Genomic DNA, 24,806 nt, shown 5'->3' on the forward strand with positions numbered 1-24,806 from the left:
ATATGCAAATGGCAAAAAACACATGAAAATATACTCAACATCATTAGTCATTAGGGAAATACGAATCAAAACTGCTATAAGATACCACTTCATACTCACTAGGATGGCTATAATAAAAATAATGCAACGTAAGTGTTGGCGGCAAGGATGTGGAGAAATTGGAACCTTCAGACGTTGCTGGTGGAAATGTAAAATGTGCAGCCACTGTGGAAAAAAGTTTGACAGTTCCTCAATAAATTAAACATCAAACTATCACATGACCCAGAAACTCCACTCCTAGCTATATACCCCCAAAAATCGAAAACAGGAACTCCAACAAATATATGCACAAACTTGTTCATAGCAGCACTATTCGCAGTAGCTAAAAGGTGGAAACAGCCCAAATGTCCATCAGTGGATGAATGGATAAACAAATTGGGTTTATACATACAGTGGAATATTATTCAGCCATAAAAAAGGAGTGAACTACTGATATGTGCTGCATTATGGATGAACCTCAAAAACATTATGCTGAGTGAAAGAAGCCACATAAGGTCGCATATTGTATGGTTCCATTTATATGAAACTATCCAGAATAGGTGACTCCACAGAGACAGAACACAGATCGGTGATTACCAGGGGTTGGGACCAGGGGAGTAGGGAGAAACTGCTTAATAAGTATGGGGTTTCCTTTGGGGATGACAGACATATTCTGGGACTAGATAGAGGTGGTGTTCACAAAACATGAACGTACTAAATGCCACGCAAGTGTTAATTTTGTGTTATGTGGACTTCAACTCAATACGTGTAAAAAATTAGAACAAAATATTTAAACTTAAATTTTCCTTACACTATAAATAACTAATCAGTATTTGGAGTCTTCTTTAAGGAAGGCATAGCTTCTAGCAAAATCCTGTTGATTTTTAGTTTGTGATCATTTTTAGTTTTATAATTCTGTCCTATACCTCTTCTATTTTAGGAATCCTTATAAGATAGTCACATTGAATCCTGCAGTCACCTTATCAACAGCCATTTTGAATTAATATAAATTGTAGTATCAACAGCTATTTTGAATTAATATAGTTGTAGTAGTTTTTCAGCTCACCACTCCTTCTAGAATCCCTTTCTTGATTTTCTTTTCATTCTCTAGGTTTGAGCTTTAAGTATTTGTTTCGGAAAGGGTTATTTAAAAGAATATATCTCTATCTATCTATCTATCTATATATATATATATATATATTTGTTACTTCCTATGGTTGAATTTTTGATTCACTTATTGTGGTAAGCAAATGAGTTTATTCTGATAATTTCATGGAACATAAGCTTATCACTGTGACAGGCTTCTGGTCCAATGAATGTTCTTAGATTCTTTCTTCTCCATCCCTTTCTCAAGGCCCAGAGGCTGCTCCCTTGCTTGTTTATTCCCCTATCTCAAGGACTCATTGGCTTTGATGTTCAATTAAGACCTTTCCTCCTAGGACTTCCAGGAGAAGGCTCACCCGTCTCTGACCCAAGCGCAAGCCACAAAGGTCATTTGGACCAGTCCAGTAGTCTTCCGTTCCTAGAATTGGTGCATGAGAAACCTGCCAGTCTCCTGGATGCCCCTTCTCCCCCAGCCATATTGCTTTGCTCTGAGTTCTCATTATTTAGTTGATTTGGAAAGAAAAGCACAAATGGACGAATTGAGAAATAAGGTGATTCTAGCAGCCTCCTAACACACATCTGTATGGTAGATGTCACGTGTTGGTAAAGCCCTACCTCCTAGCCCTGTTGTTTGCCTCACTGCCTCTTCCTCCCCACTCCCACTCACTCCCCACAAAGGACAGTCGATAACAGTTTTTCATGCACCACTTCCAGGAAGGGAGGAGTGCTGGACTGATTCAACCTGTGTCTTACCCTTGGATCAGAGCCAAAAGTAAGCCTTCTCCTTAGAAGGGGGTATCTTCATGGTTTGCCAGTCCATTCATTTTCTTACCACTCTTTCTTCTGGCATTTGATGAGTAGTTCATTTGTTTATTTATTCATTCATTCATTCATCAAATACTTTATGAGTACTCATGACATGCCAGGCACTGTTGAAGAAATTGGGGATACAGCAGTGAACAAGACAGGTGAAAATCTCCTCCTCTGTGGAGCTGATAGTCTAGTGGGATGAGACAGGTAATACATAATAAACTGATAAAATATTGAGTCGGCCAAAAGTTCGTTCAGGTTTTTCCTTAACATCTTATGAAAAACCTGAATGAACTTTTTGGCCAACCCAGTATACAGGATGTTAGGAAGTAACAAGAGATAAAAACAAACAAACAGTAGAGTGTGGCTGATGGTTTGTGACTTTAAATTGAGCAGTGAGGTTAAACCTCATTGAGAAGCAGGGGTTTGAGTGAAGACCTGAGGGGTGAAGGAATGAGCTCAGTGAATATTTAAGACGAGAATATTCTAGAGAGAGGGAACAGCCAGTGCAAAGGCTCTGAGACAGAATCATGCCTAGTGTGGCCAGACTGGCATGAACGAGGAGAATATTAGGAGGTGATGTCGGGAAGCTGAAAGGGATGTACGTGGGAGTGGGGGAGTAGACCATGTAGCCATTATAAGGACCCTCTTCTTTTTTTATTGAATGAAAGATTCTTTAAACTCTACAGTGCTTCACAATTTTCACAAGTTTCACACACATGGTTTCATATAATCCCATAATAACCCTTTTCCACTCCCACCCCTATACTCCCCCTCCCCACCTTCCCTCTCCTCGCTGGTAACCACTAGTTTCTTCTCTGTATCTGTGCGTCTGGGTCTTTTTTGTTATATACACTAGATTGTTGTATTTTTAGATTCCATATATAAGTGATACCATACAGTCTGTCCTTTTCTGTCTGACTTATTTCACTTAACATAATGCCCTCCAAGTCCATCCATGTTGCTGCAAATGGCAAAATTTCATTCTTTTTATGGCCAAGTTGTATTCCGTAGTGTGTGTGTGTGTGTGTGTGTGTGTGTGTGTGTATATGCACACACATGTGCTACGTCTTCTTTATCCATTCATCTGTTGATGGACACTTAGTTTGCTTCCATACCTTGACAATTGTAAATAACGCTGCTATGAACATTGGGGTGCATGTATCTTTTTGAATGAGTGTTTTTGTCTTTTTTGGATATATGCCCAGGAATGGAATTGCTGAGGACCCTGTTATAATTGAGTAAGAAGGGGGCCACTGGAGGGTGGTGAGCAAAGGAATGACATGACCTCACATTTTAACAGGATAATTCTGGTCTCTGAATGAGAATAGACCAAAGCAAGGGCGGAGGCAGGGAAACCAGGTAGGAGACTACTGCACTCATCCAGGGTAAAGAGGATGGTGGCTTGGACCGTAAAGGTTCCATCTTGTATCTGTTCTGAAAGTGGGGCGAATATGATTTCCTGACTGATTTGGTGTAGGGTATGAGAGAAAGAGAGGTGTCAAAGGATAGCTCCAAGGCATTTGGCCTGAGCAGTTGGAAGGATGGACTTGCCATCAGCTGAGGAGGAGAAAACCATGGATTGACAGGTTCTCTTTTGGACGTGTTAAATTTGAGATGTCTATTAAAATCCAAACAAGGGTGTCAAATACAGTGGGCTCTATGAACCTGTAGTTCAGGAGAGAGGTCTGGTCTGGAGATATGATCTGGGGTGTCAGCAGCATACAAATTGTATTTAAAGCCAGGAGTTTAGATGAAATCCTCAAGGACTGAGTGTATTTAGTGAAGAGGTCTGGGATCTGAGCTCTGTGACATCATTAATAGGTTGAGGGAAAGAATGGGAACCAGCAAAGGACATGGAGAAGAAAAGGCCTGTGATTTAGGAAGAGCAACATGTGTGGTGTCCTAGAATCACTTGAAGAAATTTATTCCCAGGAGAAGGAGGGTGGCCAAGTGTGTCAAATGCTTCTGAGAAGGTCAACGTGGACAGTTGGGACTGAGATCTGACCATTGGACTTAGTAACATGGAGGTCACTGGCGACCTTGCCAGACAGTTTTGGTGGATGGTGGGATGAAAATGTGATTGGAATGCATTTTTTTTTAAACTAATTAATTAACTTATTTATTTTTTGGCTGTGTTGGGTCTTCGTTGCTGCGTGTGGGCTTTCTCTAGTTGCGGTGAGCGGGGGCTACTCTTCGTTGTGGTGCGCAGGCTTCTCCTTGCAGTGGCTTCTCTTGTTGTGGAGCATGGGCTCTAGGCATGCAGGCTTCATTACTTGCGGCATGCGGGCTCAGTAGTTGTGGCTTGTGGGCTCTAGAGCTCAGGCTCAGTAGTTGTGGTACATGGGCTTAGTTGCTCCGCGGCATGTGGGATCTGCCCAGACCAGGGCTCAAACCCATGTCCCCTGCATTTGCAGGTGGATTCTTAACCACTGCACCACCAGGGAAGTCCCTGGAATGTGTTTGAGAGAGGATGGGTGGATAGGAAAAGACAACTCTTTACAGAAGTTTCCCTGTAAGATTTGCTAATCTTTTTAGCTTCTAGAGCTCTTACAACTTGGCATCTCTTTCTATATTCTCATGAGGACACTCGTGCTGGAGAGCAAATTAGGCATCACTGAGTGGTTCATTTCTTACTTAGAGGAAGTGAGGAATATGAGTCTTGAATAGGTCTCTGACCCAGTGTGGGAAAATGATGGATTCAGAGTCACAAGACATGGGCTTGAATCCCAACAATAATTCTTGTTACCCCAAGAATAACTCGGGACACCTTCATTCTCTGAGCTTCATGTTCTTCATCTGCCGAATGGAGAGAACAGTCGCTTCCATGCAGAGCTCATATGGATTAAATGGAGAATGCGTGTGGAAATACTGGGTCCAGAGACTGGCACACAGTATGAATCCATAGCAGGCTGGGGTGGTATTCAGGTGTCACGCGTTTAGGATTTAATTGCATTCAGAGGAGGCATGTACGTGTTTGCACGTTTAGTTATTGTTAAGTGGGCTAATTGCCTCTTTAAGTGAATTGTCATAATTGTGTGATTCCAATATTTTGATGCAACATATGCTTATTTTTGGAAAAGGCTTCTGGTCATTTGGGCTGGTTCCAGTGTGTTAAGGTTTTGGTTTTTTAAATGAAAGGCATGGACTCGTGCAATCATTTGGCATTTACTGTCACATGCCATGTGACAGCACCTGTTGTGGGTGCAGGGAGTAGAGAGGAAGGTGACAGTCCACAGACATGAACAGCGGGTGACTGAGGGACTTCCAGTCTGTTGGGAGGGGCAGATATGGAAACCCCCAGGTAAAGTCTAAACCCAAAGCCTGGTGCGTCCTCCCATTTCATGTGCTCATTCATCACATTCTAATTGAGCACCTACTGTGTGCTAGGCGTTGGTGACAAGACAGCCTTAACCCCTGCCCCCGTGGAGTCTGTGGGGAGGGGACACAAGCTAAAGGGAAGGAAAGAGTCGCAAATCATTGCAGGCAATAAGGATGCCATGGGGAGCACAGATGAGGCTGTGGAGGGGGAATGAGAGGAGGGGAGTTGCTGTGGGAGGGTCTGGGGAAGGCTTCCTGGGACTCTGCTTTCCGGGATGATATGATACCTGTGGCTGAGTGCCATCTAAAGGCAGTCAGCCCCTCACCCATCTCGGTGGTCAGGCTGAAGCCAGACATCACCCTGTGCTGCACAGACCTGTGGTGTGAGGAGTTAGGAACATTCACGGTGGGCAAAACAGTGAGGATACCGAGTGGGTGAGCTGCTGTCTACTTGTCCTGTGTCCTTGGGGAAGTTCCTTAATGTCTCTGAAACTCCTGGCAAGGACAATAACAACAGCAATAACAACCGTCACGGAGCAGGCTGGCTCTGTGCCAGGAGGTGTCCTGAGCAATTTACGCATGTTGATTCATTTACTCTTTGCAGAAGCCCTACAGTATATACTGTTATTACCTTCTTTTCACATACGAGGAAACTGGGGCACAGGGAGGTTAAGTAACCTGCCCAAAGCCACACAGCTAGTATGTGGCAGAGCCAGAATTCAAGGCACTGGACCACTTACACTGTACTGCCTCCTGTAGCAGCAGTAATGGCTACATACCTAATGGCTACTGCTACATAGCAGCGTAATGGCCACCTCCAGCGCAGTCACGAAGGTCGAGTGAGATGCATGCTTATGGCACCTGCCGTAGGACCTGGCTCATTCACCCATCCAGCTAATTATTTAGCTCTGACTTTGTGCCAGTTGCTGGAAAACAGGACATATAAGGGCTGTCCCGGCAGAACTCACATTAAACATTAAACACATAATTATACAAGAAGTTAGCTACAAATCTGATGAGTACTTCCAAGAAGAAATGCAGGGTGTGTGACACTCTAGAGAGTGTCAGGGAAGACATTTAAACCAAACCTGTGGCGGAGGGATGAGTAGGAATGGGCCAGATGAAGGAAGAGCGAGTGACGGGCACAGCATTCTAGCAGAAGGAACAGACTGTGTGAGGGCCTGGAGGCAGGAAAGGTGCCTGTGGCTAGAAGGGTGATGGGAGCCAGGCCAGGTGAAGACTTACAAGCCATGTTTGGTTCTATGGACTTTATCCTAGGACAGAGGGGAGCCGTCAAAGCCTTGTAAGCGTGGGAGTTATGTGGTGAGATGATCATCTTTCAAGAGACCCGTTTGGCTGCATGAAGGGAATGGATTGGTGGGGACAAGAGTGGGCTATGGGAGACCAGTAAGGAAGCTGTTGTGGTTCCCCAGGTAAGAGATGCTGGTGGCCTGGACCAAGATAGTGTGAATGGAGAGAAACGGATAGGTTTAAAAGATATTTCAGAGGAGTTTCATTGGACTTGAGGGGTGACTGAAGGTAAGCCCCCAGTTCGTGGCTTTATTAACTGGGTGGAGGATGAGGGAGACACAGGTGCAGGTTGGGGGAAGGGGCATCGTGATTGCAGCTTTGCACGTGTTCACTTTGAGATGCTTGTGAGACATCAAGTGGGAGCGTTGAGTAGGCATTTAGATGCTCAGATCTGGAACTCAGATGAGTGACCAAAATTGGAGGTGGAAATGCGGCATCAAGATGGAAGTTGAAACTGAGACTGTGTGAGGTCCACCTGGGGAGAAGGTGTAGGGCAGGAAGAGCAGAACGCTCAGGACTGAACCCAAGAAACTCCAACGTGGCTGGCAGAGAAGGAGCTGACACTGGAGACAGAGAAGCAAGGAGGTGGGCAGATAACTGAAAGCACGAGGTCCTGGAGGCTAAAGGAGGGATGTTTGCAAGATGAAGGAAAGGGATTCGTTGGACTGTCACTGCTGAGGGGACAGATGAGACGTGGCTGGAAAAGAAAGCCAGTTGGATCTGGTGCCATGGAGCTCACTGGTTGGTGAGGGCATGGAGGGAAGAGAATGCAGGTTGCAGTGGGCTATGGAGTGAATGGGAGACAAGGGAGGGGAGCCAATGGGTGAGGACAGCCCTTTCCAGAAGATGGGTGTGGACCGGAGGAGAGATGGTGGCAGCTGCAGAGGGATGGGGGGGTGTGTAAGACCAGAGAGTTGAGCCTGTGTCAGTCCAGCAGGGAGGGGAGGCCGAAGAGCCAGGAACAAGAACGGTTAATGGAATGACCAAGGTCCTTGGGGCAGAGGGAGAAAGGACGGGGTAGGACCATTCATACACACGTAGGGAGATTGGCCTTCGGAAGAAGTAGGGATGGCTCTTCTGGCATCAAAACAGGAGGCAAGTTGGTGCCAGATGGGCAGGTTTGTGGTTCTGGTGTCAGGACATTTTGGAAGCTATTTTCTGTTTTCCCTGTGAATGAAGTAGAAGGTGACTGGTCATCTGCAAAGGGGCAGAAAGGGAGTTAGAGGACTACTCTGGGGAGAATCATCGTGGAGATTAACAAGGTGGGAGGGAGCGGTTCCCAGCAGCACGAAGATCCCGCGCAGAGCTGGTGAGCGTGATTTCTGGTGAAATTTGGCCAGAGCCTTGCTCAGCTGTCTTGGTGAGGGTGCAGACGGGGTGGATGGTTGCATTCACATCAGAGGTGGGGGGTTTACTAGCGAGGCACCAGGCATAGAAGGGTACAGAGTGCTTTCTCTCCAGCCATTTCTGATTTCTTGGGGGTATTTCTCCCCCTTCCCCTCTCTGCTCCCTAGAGCAATCCATCTCCCTTCACCAAATTATGTACCATTCATATCCTTAACCACAAAATTATACCATTTGACCTTTGGGTATCTTGTCTTGGAAGAGAGGCACGTAAAGGTGAAGTTACATTAACACCTGCATATATGCACCAAAATGCATCAAAATACAATCTGAAGCATTTTCATCACCCTTGGGGACCATGTTAAGATGTTTGGAGGGACCTCTTTCTTTCTGTCTCTTTTTCAGTAGAGACATACTAGTGTTTAGGCAGGGAGTGTTCAGAAGGTCTTTATTTGAGGAATGGGCACTGGGAGCAGAGTGGACATAGACTCAGAGGGGGAGACTGATGCTTGGAGGGTCCTTAAAGAGGTTGCTACTGCCACAGCAATACGAGAAGATACGGATCAGACCCAGTTACCTCCTAGTTGTAACCTGGGCGAAGCCTCTAGATCTTGATTTTTTTGATCTGTGAATGGGGATAAATACAGGATGCGTTTAACAATTAGAGATTTACATGTCAATTACATTGACATGTGAATGGGGATTATTTTTTGACCTGTGAATGAGGATAAATACAGGATGCGTTTAACAATTTGAGATTTATATGTCAATTACATCTTAATAAAGCTGGAAGAGAAATAGTTCAGGGCAGGCCTACCTGGGGAATTAGGGAGACACCCACATCAAGGTAGACCTCCCTGGGGAATTTGAGGGATGTCCCAGGTCAGTTTAGACACACTTGGGGAATTAGGGAGATCATAGGTGACACACACTTGTAATTAAGGAGACATAGGAGGTCACTGTAGACACAGCTGGGCTATTAGAGACACATACCATTTGTTACACACCTAGGAGATTACGGAGAAAAAATAATTAGAGATGATGTGCACATAAAACAGCCACCATATATTGGGTGATCAGTAACTAGCAATGGGGGCTATATTCTGGGTAAGAGACAGTAAGGGAGAGCATTGGATTGGGGTCCTGTGTAAGAAAACGGGCTTTTGATCTTCACCTTTTAGTGGGAGGAGTTACTTTCCCAAGCTCATCAATAACAAGGCTGGACCAAAGCCTGTTTCTTGGTGCCCAAGCCCTCAGTTTGGCCTTGATCGGCACTGCCTCTCAGGATTGTTAGGACCCAGAGTCTCAGGGTCCAAGTCACAGACTAGAAAGCGTTGCCTTCCTTTGCAGACAGTGTAAATTAGGGGAGGAGGGAGTGAGACCTTTTTCTAACTGTGTGACTTTCGCAGGTGAATTCCCCTCGCTGTGCCTTAGTGTCTCTATCCATAAAATGGCTGTATAATAACAGAACCTCCTTCACAACGATGTTGTGAGAATTAAATGCATTAAACTTTTGTAAAGCGCTCACACCTGGCACATACTATATACTCAATAAATGTTAGATATTTATATTCCCTGATTGAAAAAACTGCTCAAGGAAATTGTTTATGGTAGAGCTGAGACCTACCAGGACATGGTTTCCACCTATGTGTCAAGCTTGATCAGGAGAAACGGGATCTTCCTTGGGCCCTCTCCTGGTCCTTCTGTTACTCCCAGGCACCAGCTGGGGGACTCCCATCAAATTGGATTGAAATCCCATGGATATCGATAGAACAGCTGATGTGTATACTTAGCCATGGAGCTTGAAAGGTGGATGAGCCCATCCCCTGTCCCCCTTTGTGCGAGTGTGGAAACTGAGCTGAGAGAGAGCAATGACAGGCTAAGATCATGCAGTACGAGATATATAACTTTGGTTGTATGCATATAGAGCAACTAGGCAGGGGACGGTCCAGCTTGGACCAGCTCTCGGAAGCAACTTCATGTGGTAGGAAGGAGCCAGATCTTGGGGTCAGAAGACTGGATCCTATTCCTGATGGCTCCGGATGCCCTTTGCCACCAGCAAGGTCACTGCTTCCTGGCCTGCTGTTTGCCTACCCGTGAAATAATCTCACAGGATCCCTGCAGAGGGAGCCAGGAAGCAAGAGGTGGCTTAGGCTCTGGGTCCAAGGTAGGGGCATGAGTGTGGCTAGGCACTACCCTCTCGGAGCCTGTTTCTGTGGCTATAAAGGGCAGTCTAGGGCTCTTCCCCAGGAATTGTGGTGAGGTTCACAGATGCCCGAGAAGAGAGGCGTTAACAACAAGCAGGTGTTTTAGAGACCATGTGGGCCTTCTTCCCACCATAACTCCACTCGAATCCTACCCATCCCCACCCCCTCAGTGACCTCATCCAACAAATATTTACTGAGAGCCTACCCACCAAGACCCAGATATTGTAATGGGCTTCAACTGCCCTAGCTATTTTAATACACATACTTAATTTACCAAAGAATATAAGGATGTTAGAAGATTTATTTCTCGTATGCTGTTGTGGTTTCATGTTTTTTTCCTTCTCTACACATTATATTTTATGACTGTTGTAAGATTTACTATCATATTCACCAGGACCTTTGGTGTCCTTCATCTGGAATATTCCCAACCATTATCTCTTCAGTTATTCCTCTGCCCCATTCTCACTGTTCTCCCTCCAGAAGGCTGATTGAACAGATGTCCATTAGACACCCTCACTTTGTCCTCTATACCTTGAAACTTCTCCTTCATGTTTTCTTGGATCCGTCTTGCAGTTCACACATAACTCTTCTCCTAGGTCTAATCGCTCTCAGAGCACAGAAGAGGAGGAATGATTCCCCAGGCTAACATAACCTTGGTACTAAAACCCAACAAAGTCAGTATGAAAAAGGAAAATCATAGGCCCATCTTACTCGTGAACTAGATGCCAAAATCCTAAACAGAATATCAGCAATCAAAATCTAATCATGCATAAAGTGACCAAGTAGGGTCTATTCCAGAAATGCAGGGTTGTTTTCACATTAGAAAAACCGAGTGTAGCAATTTACCGTATTAACTGAATTCAAGGAAAAAGTCACTTGAGACTTTCAGTCGATGCAGGGACAAGGAATTCAATAAAATTAAAATTTGATGCATGATTGAAAGAAAAAGGAATGCCCTTAACCTGTTATAAAATACCTGTAAGAACCTATGGCAAATCATGCTTAGTGGTAAAAATATTGGGCTACTTAAGATAAGGAAAAAAGCAAGGGTGTCCACTCTTACCATTTCTATTCAGCATTGTAATGGAGCTTCCTGGTCAGTGCAGTGAGATGGGAAAAAGGAACAAATAATGTTTGGAAAGGAAGGTGTCCAGTGTGGCTCGTAGCTTGTGCTCCTGGGGGAATGTTTTTACCGTTTACCAAGATGAGAAAGACCAAGAGAGGACCCAGTTGGGAACATATAAGAGAAGGTCGCCCAGCTGCCCTGGAAGACCATGGAGCAGGGAGTCAGGATACTTCAGCTCCACTCCCAGCTCTTCTACTGGCCCTGCAAGGGCCGCTTTCCTCTTGGACCTGAGTTTTTCCATCTGTAAAATGGGTGGGTGTGGACAGATGGATTCATGGTGGGCTGCAGGGGCCAGATCTGGTGGGAAAACAGAGAAGAACAGGTGAACAGGAGCTGACCCCATTCTCCAGGAGGGCAGGTTTCTGTATACAGGCTGTACAGTAGGAGGAAGCACCCATTTGGGGATGGGTCAGGAGTCTGACTGGGCCATCTTGACTGTGTGCCTTGCAGAGGGATCATCCCCTCTCTCCTTTGCCAAGGGGTTATCATTGTTGCTATTTTTGGTGCTGTCAAACCTGTTCTGCAGCTGTAAGACATTGACCCTCAACAACATGCCCTTTTGATGTTTTAGACCTACAACAGCCAGAACGAGAGCAACGAAGACTATGAGATCCCCCCAATAACACCTCCCAACCTCCCTGAGCCATCCCTCCTGCACCTGGGGGACCACGAAGCCGGCTACCACTCACTGTGCCACGGCCTCACGCCCAACGGGCTGCTCCCTGCTTACTCCTACCAGGCCATGGACCTCCCAGCCATCATGGTGTCCAACATGCTGGCCCAGGACAGCCACCTGCTATCGGGCCAGCTGCCCACGGTGAGTCCCTTTTACCTGCCACGGTTCCTGCTGGTTACAGCAGGAAAGGGAGTTGATGGGGAGCAGAATGTCAGTGCCTTGCTGAGGACCCTCTGCTCATGGGCAGGGTCTGGGCTCAGTTGGTTACTTGCATGGGGGTCTGCAGAATATTGGGGGTGGGCATGGAGGGAAATTTATGTCCTCACACTACTTATTTCTGAAGCTGAGTTTATAATATCTCGGTATTATTTGTTTTATTATTTTTTTAATAGTATAGTCTCATCTTTATTTTTATTTTTTAAAGACTTTATTGAGGGGGACTTCCCTGGCGGTCCAACTGTTAGGACTCTGTGCTTCTGCTTCAGGGGCCCTGGGTTCGATTCCTGGTCAGGGAACTAAGAATCCCACAAGCTGCTTGGTGTGGCCAAAAAAAAAAAAAGTCTTTATTATTGAAATATAATTCACCTACTATACAATTCACCTATTTGAAGTATATGGTTCGGTAGCTTTTAGAATATTCACAGAGTTGTGTGACCATCAACACACTCTATTTTAGTACCTTTTCATCACCCCCAAAAGAAACGTTATACCCTTTAACCATCATCCCCAAATTCCCCCATCATCTAGCCCTAGGCAACCACTGATCTACTATATAGTTGCCTGTTATGCACATTTCATATAAATAGAATCAGATTATTTTTAAAATATCGTATTGCTTCAGCTAGCAGGGAAGAGGGTGATTACTGACTTAGAGTTTTGAGGATGTGTGGGAATTTGGCAGGCAGACCAGGGAAGGGAAGGACCTTGCAGGCTGAGGGAACAGCATGTACAAAAGCAAGAGGCAGGAGCCTCATGCTGTGCTTAGGGGTGGCATGTAGGTCATTCTTTTTATTGGGCTGGAGAGAAAGGACATGGAGCTATACAGGGAGAGAGGAGTGACAACTAGCAGGGCCTGATCATGAAGATCCTGAATACCATGCTGAGGAAATGTATGATTCTTCAGCATGGATGGTTGCTTTGACAATCAAGACCTACAGAAGATCAGCAGAGATTTTTTTGTACAATGGGAAAATCTCCTTAAGGGAATTCTAGTACTTCTCCTGAATGACTGTGATGTGTGTTTATTTTTGCTTTTTCCTTCACAGCTAGTCACAACCCTTAAGTTCATTCCTAAGTGACAGTAATCAAACTCAAATGAGCTGATGCAGAAAAAAAGACTGAAACATCCAGGGGTGGACAAAGGGTTTCAGGCATAGCTGGATCCAGGAACTCCAGCAGTATCGTTAGTGTCATCTGCGTAGCAGGCATGAAGGCTTCCAGCAGCCAACATCTTCCCTGATGTCTCTGGCAGGGGACAGTTTGGGTCTTCCAGGGAGGACCATGACAGCGTGGCTGGACCCACCACTGTGTCCAGGAGGAAGCAAGTCCTTGATTTTGTCACAAACACACCTATGGAGGGGAGGAGGGGCCACTAAATTGATTTCCCGTCAGAATCACATGATGTTGGATGGATCATGTTTATCTCTGCAGAGGCTGCTCAGAGGTCATGGCCAGATGTGTGGCCCAATTCTAGCAGATGCCTGGGACCTTCAGGTGTACAGTTTATCGTCTAACAGTCTTAACTGTATTTTATTTATTTATTGTTTACTCTTATTACCGCCAAATCTCCTTGCTTAAGGAAAAATCCTGGTGTACTCTATGTATACTTTTGAGAGCCGCGTCACTTTTGTTTTCTCGAAGCTAGTGAGACGTAAAAGGAGAGAAGGAAAGAGGGAGGGAGGGAGGAAGCCAACTCAAGCCCCACATTTTATATTGTTCAGGGTCTGACTAAAGTGCTCAATGGAAATTGATGCTCCATTTGTTGAGGAACGAGCCCATCAATAATGCAGGTTCTCCGCTTCCCCTTCCCTCTCTAGACCTGCGGATTCCACAGCCATGTGGTTTTAATTCCACTTTGTTACAACGCTTTTACCTTAGCTGCTTGCCCAGCTAATTTCCTAACAAAAACCTCACAATTCCAGACCGTCCTGGTTCGGGATTTATGGTAACAGAGGCAGGGGCGGGGCCCTGCAGACGTCTCTGGTGTGTGCCCTGGGGAGGGCCGTGGATAAGGGGTGCGTCTAGCTGCAGTTCTGGTCCACAGTGTCACTGGTCTGGGATGCTGGTGGTCAGTGGAGACAGTGTGGGCTAGTGATAAATGCATGGGCTCCGGCATCCCACGGACCCGTATTAATCCTGGTCCCACATCCTGAGCTTCAGTCCTCTTTTCTTGCAGTGACGTGTATCTGAGATAATGTATGTAAAGTCTTAACAAATGTCTGGCAGAGAGTAAACAATCAGGGAATGTTTGCTATTGTTATTATTAGTCATAAAAATGAATTCCCACTGTAACCCAATGGCAGTGTTTTCCCATTAGTCTCATTTACCTAAAGGAACAGACTGCAGGTACTCACAGGTACCTTGGTAGGGCCACCTGGTTATAATAGCTCTGATAATTACAAAGGATATTATCTGTTTATCAGAGATGACCCCCCCCCATCCTTCCTCCTAGAAAATGCTTTTGTTGGGCTCAGTCCAAATAGGTACTTTGTAGCCACTTTCCAGATTTCTTTAAAAACTAGTGCATGTTTAAGATGCTTCACAAATTCAGATAGCTTTAATTCTTCCATTAGTGAGAGTTTTCAAGGGTTCACTGGGTTTTATATTCCCTTGTTATGAAATGAAAGATAAGCCAAACTATTTTCCCTAGGGGAAGGCTGCCGGACCAAGTAGGAAACCAAATAAGAACGTGTCCATCCATTGGGACTATATGGCAAAGAGGGACAAAGCACCCTTGAAGACAATTGTTTTAAATGTGTCTGAGCTGAAGCTTGAAGGTGTGTGTCTGTGTGTATGGATGTGCTGCTATGTGGGTGATGCTGGAATTTGTGTCAGCACCCTCTAGATGTTAAGCATTGTGCAGGAGGCTTTACAAACATTTTCCCACGTAATGCTCCCAAGTTCCGAGTGAGACAGGAACGACTGCAGTGAGGAAATGGCGGCTCAGAGCAGGTAGGTGATTGTATTAGTTTCCTGTGGCTGCTCTAGCAATTGTCACAAACTCGGCGGCTTAAAAACAACGGAAATTGGGCTTCCCTGGTGGCGCAGTGGTTGAGAGTCCGCCTGCCGGTACAGGGGACGCGGGTTCGTGCCCCGGTCCGGGAGGATCCCACATGCCGCGGAGCAGCTGGGCCCGTGAGCCATGGCCGCTGAGCCTGCGCGTCCGGAGCCTGTTGCTCTGCAACGGGAGAGGCCACAACAGTGAGAGGCCCGCGTGCCACAAAAAAAAAACACCGGAAATTTATTCTCTCACAGCTCTGGAAGATGGAGGTCCAAAATCTGTATCATTGGACCAAGATCAAGGTGTCAGGAGGAGTGACCTTCCTTCAGGGACTCTGGGAAAGAATCCATCCCATACTTCTCCTGGCCTCTTGTGATAGCCAGCTGTCCTTGGCTTGTGGCTGCCTCACTCCAATCTCTGCCTGTCATCACATCGCCTTCTCTTCTGTCAGTGAAATCTCCCTCTGCCTTTCTTATAAGGATGGTTAAGTACTTAGGGCATTTAGGAATAATCTAGGATCATCTCCCCATCCCAAGAGCCTTAACTTAATCACATCTGCAAAGACTCTTTTTTCCAAATACAGTGCCATTTACAGGTTCCAGGGATTAGAATCTGATGTCTTGAAGAGGCCATTTTTGGACTTAACCACAGCGATCAGCCTTGATTGAGAGCCAGCTAGGTACCAGGCATTGTTCTGAACTCTGGATCTACAAAATGCCCTTGAGGAACTCCTGGTGCAGGTGGAGAGACAGGTGAAGAGCCCATTTTCGAAAATGCAGTAAATGCTCTGATAGCATCAGTGCATGTTGCTCTGTCCCCCTAGAAGAGGCAGCTGGCTCAGATGTGGGGTTATTGCTTCCTAAAGGAAGTGATGACCTGACACTAGTAGTCTATGTATTTTATGAATGAATGAGTATAACATAGTTATTAGGTCACAAAACCAGAATTTACTTGCAGCTGTCTACCACGCACCTCTCAGTTTTAGCAGGTGCCCAAGGGATGGAGCAGCTCGGCTGCAGGGTCACCAGTGGCACAGAGGATGTGCCCATGACCAGGATGCCTCAGGTGCTCTCTGCACAGGCTGAGATGTCAAGGATGTGGTCCTTGGAGCAGTGGATGAGGCCAAGGTGTTTGACAGCCATCTCATTAACGCAAAGCCCTCTTGGCTCTGATGCCAGAGGCCACCAATTCCTTTTGGTCCCCTGCCCGGCCCGCGTGGTCTCCCAGCATGCATGGGAGTCGGCTCTTCTGCTTTAAAGGTATGGCTGCCGGCGGGAGTCCTATACAAGGAGCAGCGGGCTCCTTTTACAAAATTAAATATGCTTAAGGCTTCTCCCTTGACTTCAGCATCTTAACTGATTAAACATTCATTTCCAAGACAAAAAAAGTCAATTTAGTATGAAAGATATATTTTGCCAGTTTAATTTAAAGCACCGCACCTCCATCTGACCCCTATTTTCATAACTCAATAATTTTATCCTGTGTTGATTGTCTCATTTTGAGAGAGATATTGTATGTATAAATCAGTTTCTAAAATACCCAAAGAAACTAGGAGAGTGGAATTTATTACGCAGCCTCTGTTAAGTCTGAAATAATTTACTTTGCAGCCGTCCTTGGGAAATGCTCGAGCTTATGGTCCTGGCTTACCCAGAAGAGGAATTATCCTGGGAAGGGACAAAGCTTGATGCCCCCAGATAAGTTCCTGGGGAACCTGTACCTTTTTCGAGACTCGAGACACTCCTGGGAGAGCCTTGGGCAGGTGGAGACGGGGCTCGATGGGAAGTGAGTTCTGGCAGAATCAGCCATGGGTTCCGGTGATCTGGGAAATGTGGGGTCTCCCTAAGATGAGCCCTGTGGGTCACTAAAATTCTGTGGTCCAGGCTCGGGCTTCAGTTAGCACAGGGGTGGCGCACAGCCGTCGTTCGAACATTCTCCTCCAGCACCGACTCTCGTTTACCGCTTTCTCAGGGAATTTGGATAAGTCACTTCTCTCCCAGCTTCAGTTTTCCCATCTACAGAATGCGGATTGGGATTCCGTCTCTGGTGAACTCACAGATAGGAAAATGGGGATAATTGCTTTGCCAGCTGTGACACTCTGGATAAGCATATGGGTTTGGGGTTGGAGAGACCCTGCTACCACCGCAACACATGCCACTGGCCTGGGGGGCTCAAAACTTATCAACTTGGATTAAAATCCTGAGTGCTAGCCTGGTAGTTTTAGACCCTTTGAGTTCTAGGGCTCTCTCCCAACTTGTCTCGCCAAGGCTGGACCTTCTCCCTGCACAGAGAGGGCTGGGGGCCATACCAAGTGAAGGGTCTTTCCTGGATAGGATCCTAGGAGGGACTTTTGGGGAGAGGGCTGGGCAGTTTCTTAGTTGCACTTCACCCCCTTGCCTTGGAGGTGGTTCCCATGAGAGCCTGCAGCCCTGGCCTAGGGTCTGGAGCCTGGGGGCAGGGCTCAGAGCTTATGGGCAGGGCCTGTGTATTGACCGGGGAGGATCCTTAATATTCACCCCCCCCACCTCCTTCCCCCTTCTCTTTCTGTTCTCACTCTTCCCCTCCAATCTCCTCTCTCTGTCCTCCCTTCCCTGACTTATTCCTTCTCCACCCAGGAGACTTGGTCTCCCTCTATTTGATTCTCACAAATTGAGATGCAGGGGATCCCCTCTGGAATCTAAGAAAAAAGGGACCAAAGACCCCTAACCTTTGGTCATCTGGTCTTCTGAGCCACAGGACCAGTAGAGACACCTCTCCCTGCCCACCCCGCCCCCGCCTAGTCCAACCTATTCATTCATTTTATTGCCCTTAATGCATGATTTGTTTTTCGTTGTTGTCATTGTTTTACAATTGAATCAGTTAGTTTTTGCTGTGTAGCAAACTACCCCAACATTTAGTGGCTTAAAGCAAGCAATGAACTTTTACTATTTCTTGTGCTTCTGTGGGTCAGCAAGGTAGTTCTTTTGATCTGGACTGGCTTGGCTGACTTCTGCGGTCAGCTTGCAGCTTGGCTGGAGCTGCGTGGCCTCAGATGGCCCTGTTCACGTCTCAGCAGTTGTCTGGGGTCAGTGGGGATGACGTGGTCACAGGTTTTTCGTCACATGGTGGCCTAGGCTTGTTCACATGGTGATGGCCCCAGGGCTCCCAAGAGCATCAAGAAAGAGGCTCCCATGTGCAACCACTTCAAACCTCAGCTTGCATCATATTTGCTCATGTCCAGAAATAGACCCCACCTCTTGAAGGGAGAAATGGCAGAGTCACATTGCAGAAGGGCATGAATGCAGGGGAGGGCAGGAATTTGTGATCATATTTTGTGTGTGTGTGTGTGTGTGTGTGTGTGTGTGTGTGTGTGTGTATGTGTGTTTTGTTTCCTTGATGTATAGTATTACCCAGTATTTAGGAGCGTGGGCTCTGGGGTTAGGCCAACCTAAGTTTAAAACGCAGTTCCACCATTTGTTACCTTCCACCCTGTGACCCAGAGCCAGGGGTTAACTGCCCCGGCGCCTCAGGTTTTTTCATATGTAAAATGGAGGTAGTGTTACTTGCCTTATTGGAGCTTATGGAGAGTCAACGATCAGATGTAGGCAAGTACCCAGTTGCCTGGCACACAGTGGGCATTCAGTAAATGTAAGCTACTCTATTTATTAATTTATTCATTTTACTGATGAGGTTTGGGTATCTCTGTTTGTCCAGCCTGACCTGCCTGCGGTCGGCTTTGCTGGAGCCGTTGTTGGGCTGAGTTGCCAACGTGGGGCTGGTCCAAGAGGTGGGTGTCGGGGAGGGCAGGTCAGAGGCTGGGGGTGGACAGGGGACGGGCATAGTCATTAAACTAGGGCCTTGGTCAAGGCTCAGCGCTTGAGAGCAACAGCAAAGTGACAGTTCCACTGCTTGCCAAGAAAGCGAGGTCCCCGAACCCAACTCCTGTTGGCTGCGTGAGCAGGGGAAGGGTCCATCTTAGTAAAAGTAGGGTGTCTGCAAGGGCGTCTACAGCCTGAACTTTTCCTGGTTGCCATGTTTTTGGCTAATTTCCCTCTGGGGTTGGGAGTGGGGTACTTATGTCCGAAATGGGCCTCTGAGGATCCTACACGGGGGCGGGGGGACCCGGAGTCCGGAGGTTTCTTTATATTCCGCAGAGTCCATAAGAAACTCCTTCCCCCTGTTTTTTAGAGGCAATAAGGGAAAGAAATGTCTTTTTACATTTCATAAAACTCGGAAAAATGGCTTTAAACAGCTTTTGCTTCCCTGCTATAATTATTTATTTTCAAACACTCCTGCAGGGGACTGCTCCGTTTTCTTATCCTGTACTCCTTTTTCTCATAAATGAACCATCACTTCAATAAATCATTATGAAAACAGAGACTAACACTGGCTCTGAAAGGTTGAAAGATTTATGTAACACATTTATGTTCCCCATTTTCTCATTCTGGTACTCGGCTGCAAAAGCTAAGCTAATAAAAGCTGCTATTAATATTTCTTGTTGCCTAGCAACCCCAGAGCGGGAGTAATAGCTTCAGCTAGAAAAATAGATGACCGATAAGGAAAAATTCAATTCTTTTATTATCTCAGGGGGAAATGGCCTTTTACTGGAACCATTATGATGTACGAGTATGAAGTTGAACACAAAAGATGTTTTTGTGTGTTTGTTTTTCTATTTTTAATGAACATTATTTTACCTCCACTGACTCTTTCAGGGCACTTTTGTTTCCTTTTGCACCCCCCCACCACCCCCATCCCTCATGCTTAATTTAGTAGCTATAGTAGTTAAGAACCTGTCAGCGTATTTTAGTTTAAAAATGGTTTTTGCAAAGGTTTATAACGCAGCCATAAAAATTCAGTCCCTGTTAAAACTCAGGCCAGTGATAAGCCAACACACGGGCTAGTTCTCTACGCACAGGCTCACGTCCGTTGAGAGATAAGACTCATGGTTTTCTCGAAGAGGAAGGTCGGGAAAGAACAAAACGTATTCTTTTCCATGTCTCAGTTTTCTTTGGAACCCAGGGAAGCTGTCTCTTTTGAGAAGGGTTTGCTATAAAGTTTGAGGGGTGTTCAAAGCAGGAAAAGATAGGGCTATTTATTGAGCACCTGCTGTGTACAGATGTGGTGCCATTGCCTCTTCCCAATAACCCTCTAAAGTAGGCAGCATTTTACCCCCATTTTTCAGATGCAGAAACTGAGGCTTAGAGAGGCCAAGGAATCAGCCCAAGGTAGCATGGCGCCATGATGTTTCACCCCTTGGTGCTTTAGCGTGGCGTTTCACAATTCTTGGACCTACCAGCATTAGGGGCCGGGTCAGTTTCTGTTGTGGGGGCAGTTCTGTGCAGTGGAGGATGTCTAGCAGCATCCCTGGCCTCTACCCATCATCCCTGGCCTCTAGGAGCAGCCCCCAGTCAAAATCACCCCTGTTGGAGAACCACCGCATGCTGTTCCCTCTGCTTGGAAGCCCCTTCCCCCTTGTCAACCTGGTGGACTCCTGCTCCTGCGTTAGCACCCAGTTCAGAAGTCATCTTCTCTTGGAGGCTCTCTGGATCCTTTGGGCTGGGTGTAGGCACTTGTCTGCATCACAAAACTTGAGGATGTGGCCAAAAACTCAGGAATCAAGATAAGTCATTTTTTTCATGCAGTATTTTTATAAACCAAAATTACCACCAAAAAATATGATGAACTGTGTATCAGAAATTTAAATAAAGGTGAGATCAGTCTGAGTTCATGGAAATATGTGGTTGGCCATTTAGATGCCCGTCTGTACCACCAGCCCGGCACAGCCTGAAGGCTGGGTCTGTGCTTTACGCTTTTCTCTGGCACCAGCATCTAACAAGGGCCTGGCTCGCAGATAACCCTCAGTCTCTGTTTATCGACGGAATGAATGGGAGAAGGGAGATTATTGTCCAGGGTCACACAGTGAGAAAAAGGGTAGATATGGAACTTGAATCCAGGTCTCTGGCTCCAAGCCCAGTGCTCTCTGCACCCTTCAGGCCGTATATGGGGTGAATCGAGGTTGCCTGCAGGGTGGTATCTAAGTCACAGGGGATTCAAAGATGCCCTGGGGTGCTCACAGCCTGGGGGAGGGGGAAGGGTAATGGCAGCCATGATTTCAGCTTGGTGTCCGCTTGGCTCTCCCTGTGGCTGTCTTATTCACCCACAACCCCTGTGCCAGACAAGAGCCAGCAGCTCACTGATGTGGAGCATCTCCAAGAACAGAACCATGATGGCTAGCCCCCTGGAGCACCACTCACACTCCCTGTGGTCACGGATTCCTTATCTTGGCCTTTGGAAGGCAAGGACCACTCCTTGTTTGACCCCTATATCCTCTCGGTGAACTTTTTCTAAATAAATGGATAAATTATCTGTAATCTGCTAACATTTATGTAGCATTTATTATATGCTTGACACCAACTTAAGCCCTTTCTATTTGTTATCTCATTTAATCCTTCATCTTGATGAAGGGTATTATTGTTGCCATTTTGCAGATGAGAAAACAGAGGCACAGAGAGATAAATCACTTGGCTACACCACCACTAAGTGGTGGCGCCCAGATTTGAACCCAGATGGGCTGACTCCCCAGCCTGTGCACTCCATTAGCCAACCTGTACAGCCTTCATGTGAATTATTGAATGAGCAAGGGGGTGAATGAGCCAAGATAGAGAACCCCTTTAACTGACTCTGAGTCAAGCCATTCACGTTCATAAGTAACCACAGCATGAAGTGTGAGGTGCTAGCCTGGAGTGAGGAGCAGAGGAGTGCTGACAAGCTCAGAGGAGAGTAGTAGCAGGGAGGACTTCCTGGAGGTGGTGGCCTTGGGGCTGGGCCTTAGGGGCCAGAGAACAGCAGCAGAAGCCTGAGGGGAGGAAACTTCACACCTGCCTGGATGTCCTTATTCAGACCCAATTGCCACCTCTTCTGCTGAGATTCACCAAACGGTTGTGATGTTTTACGATCACTTAGGTGCCCTCTGGTGTCCATCCTCCCCACTCCTTGCCAGGCTCCTAATCGGAGCCGTGACCCTCTGGCCGCGAAGGGTGCAAGGGCCAGGCATTTAACTTCCATTCTGGGCCAGATGCCCAGCTCAGCAGAGTACCTCTCCCTCTGAGACCTGCTCCCGAGTCACGAGGGAGAATTCACGGAAAATCTCAGCAACATTCGTCAGCTGCAGCTTCGATATTACCCAGTATAATGGCTCATTCCTCCGAGTGCATATTCAGTACCACGTTTGGGAAAATGAGCTTTTAATGTACCATCGGCATTGCTGAGAAACCGTCTCTGGCTCCGCAGAATGTCTGGAGCACATAAAACTTGAGATCTATTGGAGTCATTTTCCCCTTGCTCTGCCGGATAATAAAAAGTCAGTCCCATGCCCTCTTTTTCTCATCTTGTGGCTTTGTCCGTTGAGAACTCGGGGTCTTTATAAAAGGCAGCAGCACAAATAAAACTCATCAAAATATTAAGGCTCCAGAAGAGAGCATCGATAAACTCCTGAAGTCGAGACACCAAGAGCATTTCGAGAGGAAGGGAATCCTGGGAGAGATTTCAGCACACCGGCTGGCTTGGGCTGTGGCCCCAGCTGTGATGGTGGCAGCCGGGGTCCAAGTGGTAGCACTTAACCGGGAGTATGGAGTCTCTTCTGCCCTGGTGGGTGACCTTGGGCGTAACTCCCTGTCTCTGAGCCTCAGGTGAGGTGGAGCTGGTGCTATTTACCCCACAGGGTGGCTGTGAGAACCAGATGTGTGGATGGATGGTCCTGGTGCTTAGCTTCTTGTGTGAGATGTAGCAGGTGACCGATACGGGTTTGTTGAATGACTGAGTGAGTGAAGAAATGAATGAAAAATAAATGCTGCCTGTGTAAACACTTCACAAACTGTAGAGTGCTGCCTACATTATTGTTGGTAAGTAAGCCAGATGGGGACCCTGTAGTCTATTCCATCTTACGGCCCACCTTATCTCATCAACTTTGGAGGGAGATGGAATTAGCCTCATTTAACAGATGCGTACCTGAGACTCAGAGGGCAAGTGGCTTGTCCGGAGACAGCCAGGAAGTGGTGGAGGCAGGACAGGAACCTCGTTCCCTTGACCCCAAGTGTCTTGTGCCCTCAACAGTGCAGCTCAGAGCCTAGTGGTTGGGGGAGAGTCGGGTGGGAGCTCCAAGGTCAGATGTGTGATCAGCTGTGTGACCTCAGCCACCTACTCACCCTCTCTGTGCTGCAGTTTCCTCATGGGATATTTGCAAGGAGTAAATGAGATATTCCAGGTGGTGTCCAGATCCGTGCCAGAGGGAGGTCTACCTAGTTCCATAGGGAGCTCTTAAGCATGAATTAGACCCCGGTGTGTGGTGTCAGTCATTGGTCACAGGCCAGGAGGGGTGGGGCATGTGCGTAAGTTCCTAGACAGGAAGGCTCCCATTGGCCAAGGGCAATTCTTGGAGAAGGAGGCAGCCATGAACCTTTCACAGTCAGCACGCCCAGGAATTGTTCTCGTTGGGGCTCCGGCAGTATCTACCTCTAAAACAGGATCCTAAGGCCAGCAAGATCAGCATCACCTGGGAAGTTGTTAAGAGATGCAGATTCTCAGGCCCCCTCCTGGGCCCTCAACCTGTGTTTAACCAGCCCTCCAGGGGATTCTGATCCCGCTCAGAACCACTGGATCGCCATCATCCTCACCCGAGTCCTGAGTTCTCCGTGGTTTTAGGACACACAGAACTGTCGCTTGCGTTTCTGTCTGCCTTGAGAATGTCATCACACCTGTGACAGTTGCAAACCTTTTTCCCCAGAGGATCCACACCTCTGCCTATGGCTCCTGACTCGTCCCAGCCCCCCATGCCTCCTTTTGGCTAGGCCTCAAAGCAGAAACCCTGGTGTGAGGGCCGTCCGCAGCCTGGGATCAGAAGGACTTCAGGCCACATCTCCGTAGATTGCGAGGCTTTCGTTGTGCACCAAGGGCCTGTGCAGAATTAGAAACAGCATGTACCGGGGGAAAAGAAAGGGAACCTGGGCCGGGGGCTCACCAGGACCTCTGTGTGACCGGGAGGCAGGGTTCTGCTAGCTGTGTCTGGGGGACTGTGCGGTGTGCCAGCTAAGGGCAATCGGAGCAGCCTGTTCTCGGAAATCATGAGCGGACAGAGTATGGGTTGTCGGACCAAAAGACTCAAGCGACATCTGCAGCCCTGGCAGCAGCTAGACCTGATGAATTAGGCTTCGGCTAAAGACACAGGGCGACATCCCCTGCCCGAGATCCTGGGCCCAAAGGGTCAGCCTGAGGCGGTCACTCCTCCATCCCACAGGACTCCTTTTCTCGCTTGGGAACCCCAGACCTCAGACCCCTCTGCCTTTGCACATAAGATTCCTCCTCCCCGCCCCCTTTCACCTGCCTTGTGTACATGATGTGTTCTTACTTGCTGTGCCCCTGCTAGGAGAAGCGGGTTAACTCCAGCCAGCAAATTGGCTGTGCCCTTCTCTGCATGTCCCCACCATTGCAACCTTGGTCACAGTAAACTGGAACTGTATCTTCTCATAACCCCCAGTGTGGTAGGGACCAGGTTCTGTGCCCAGGTTCCGCACATAGCGGAAGCCTGCCACCCACGCAGGTATCCACAGCGCAGGTGACCAAAGGCCAGCCAATGACACCAGAAACAAAACTGTCCTCTGGGAATAGGAGCTTAGCCTCTGCTACGGCCCCTTACCC

The 24,806-nt window shown here is 47.2% G+C and overlaps 1 protein-coding gene across 2 annotated transcripts in view; it reads left to right on the plus strand.

Annotated features, from left to right (window-relative positions):
- TOX2 (TOX high mobility group box family member 2) overlaps window positions 1-24,806 on the plus strand; it is a 131,261-nt gene that overhangs the window by 73,156 nt on the left and 33,299 nt on the right. For both annotated transcript variants that reach the window (XM_067708196.1, XM_067708197.1), the window contains exon 3: window positions 11,813-12,058. In XM_067708196.1, coding sequence (XP_067564297.1) covers window positions 11,813-12,058 — 246 coding nt within the window. The remainder of the gene's footprint in view (window positions 1-11,812; window positions 12,059-24,806) is intronic.

The sequence above is a fragment of the Pseudorca crassidens genome, chromosome 15 (assembly GCF_039906515.1).
Source record: "Pseudorca crassidens isolate mPseCra1 chromosome 15, mPseCra1.hap1, whole genome shotgun sequence".
In the NCBI taxonomy this organism is placed as follows: Eukaryota; Metazoa; Chordata; class Mammalia; order Artiodactyla; family Delphinidae; genus Pseudorca; species Pseudorca crassidens.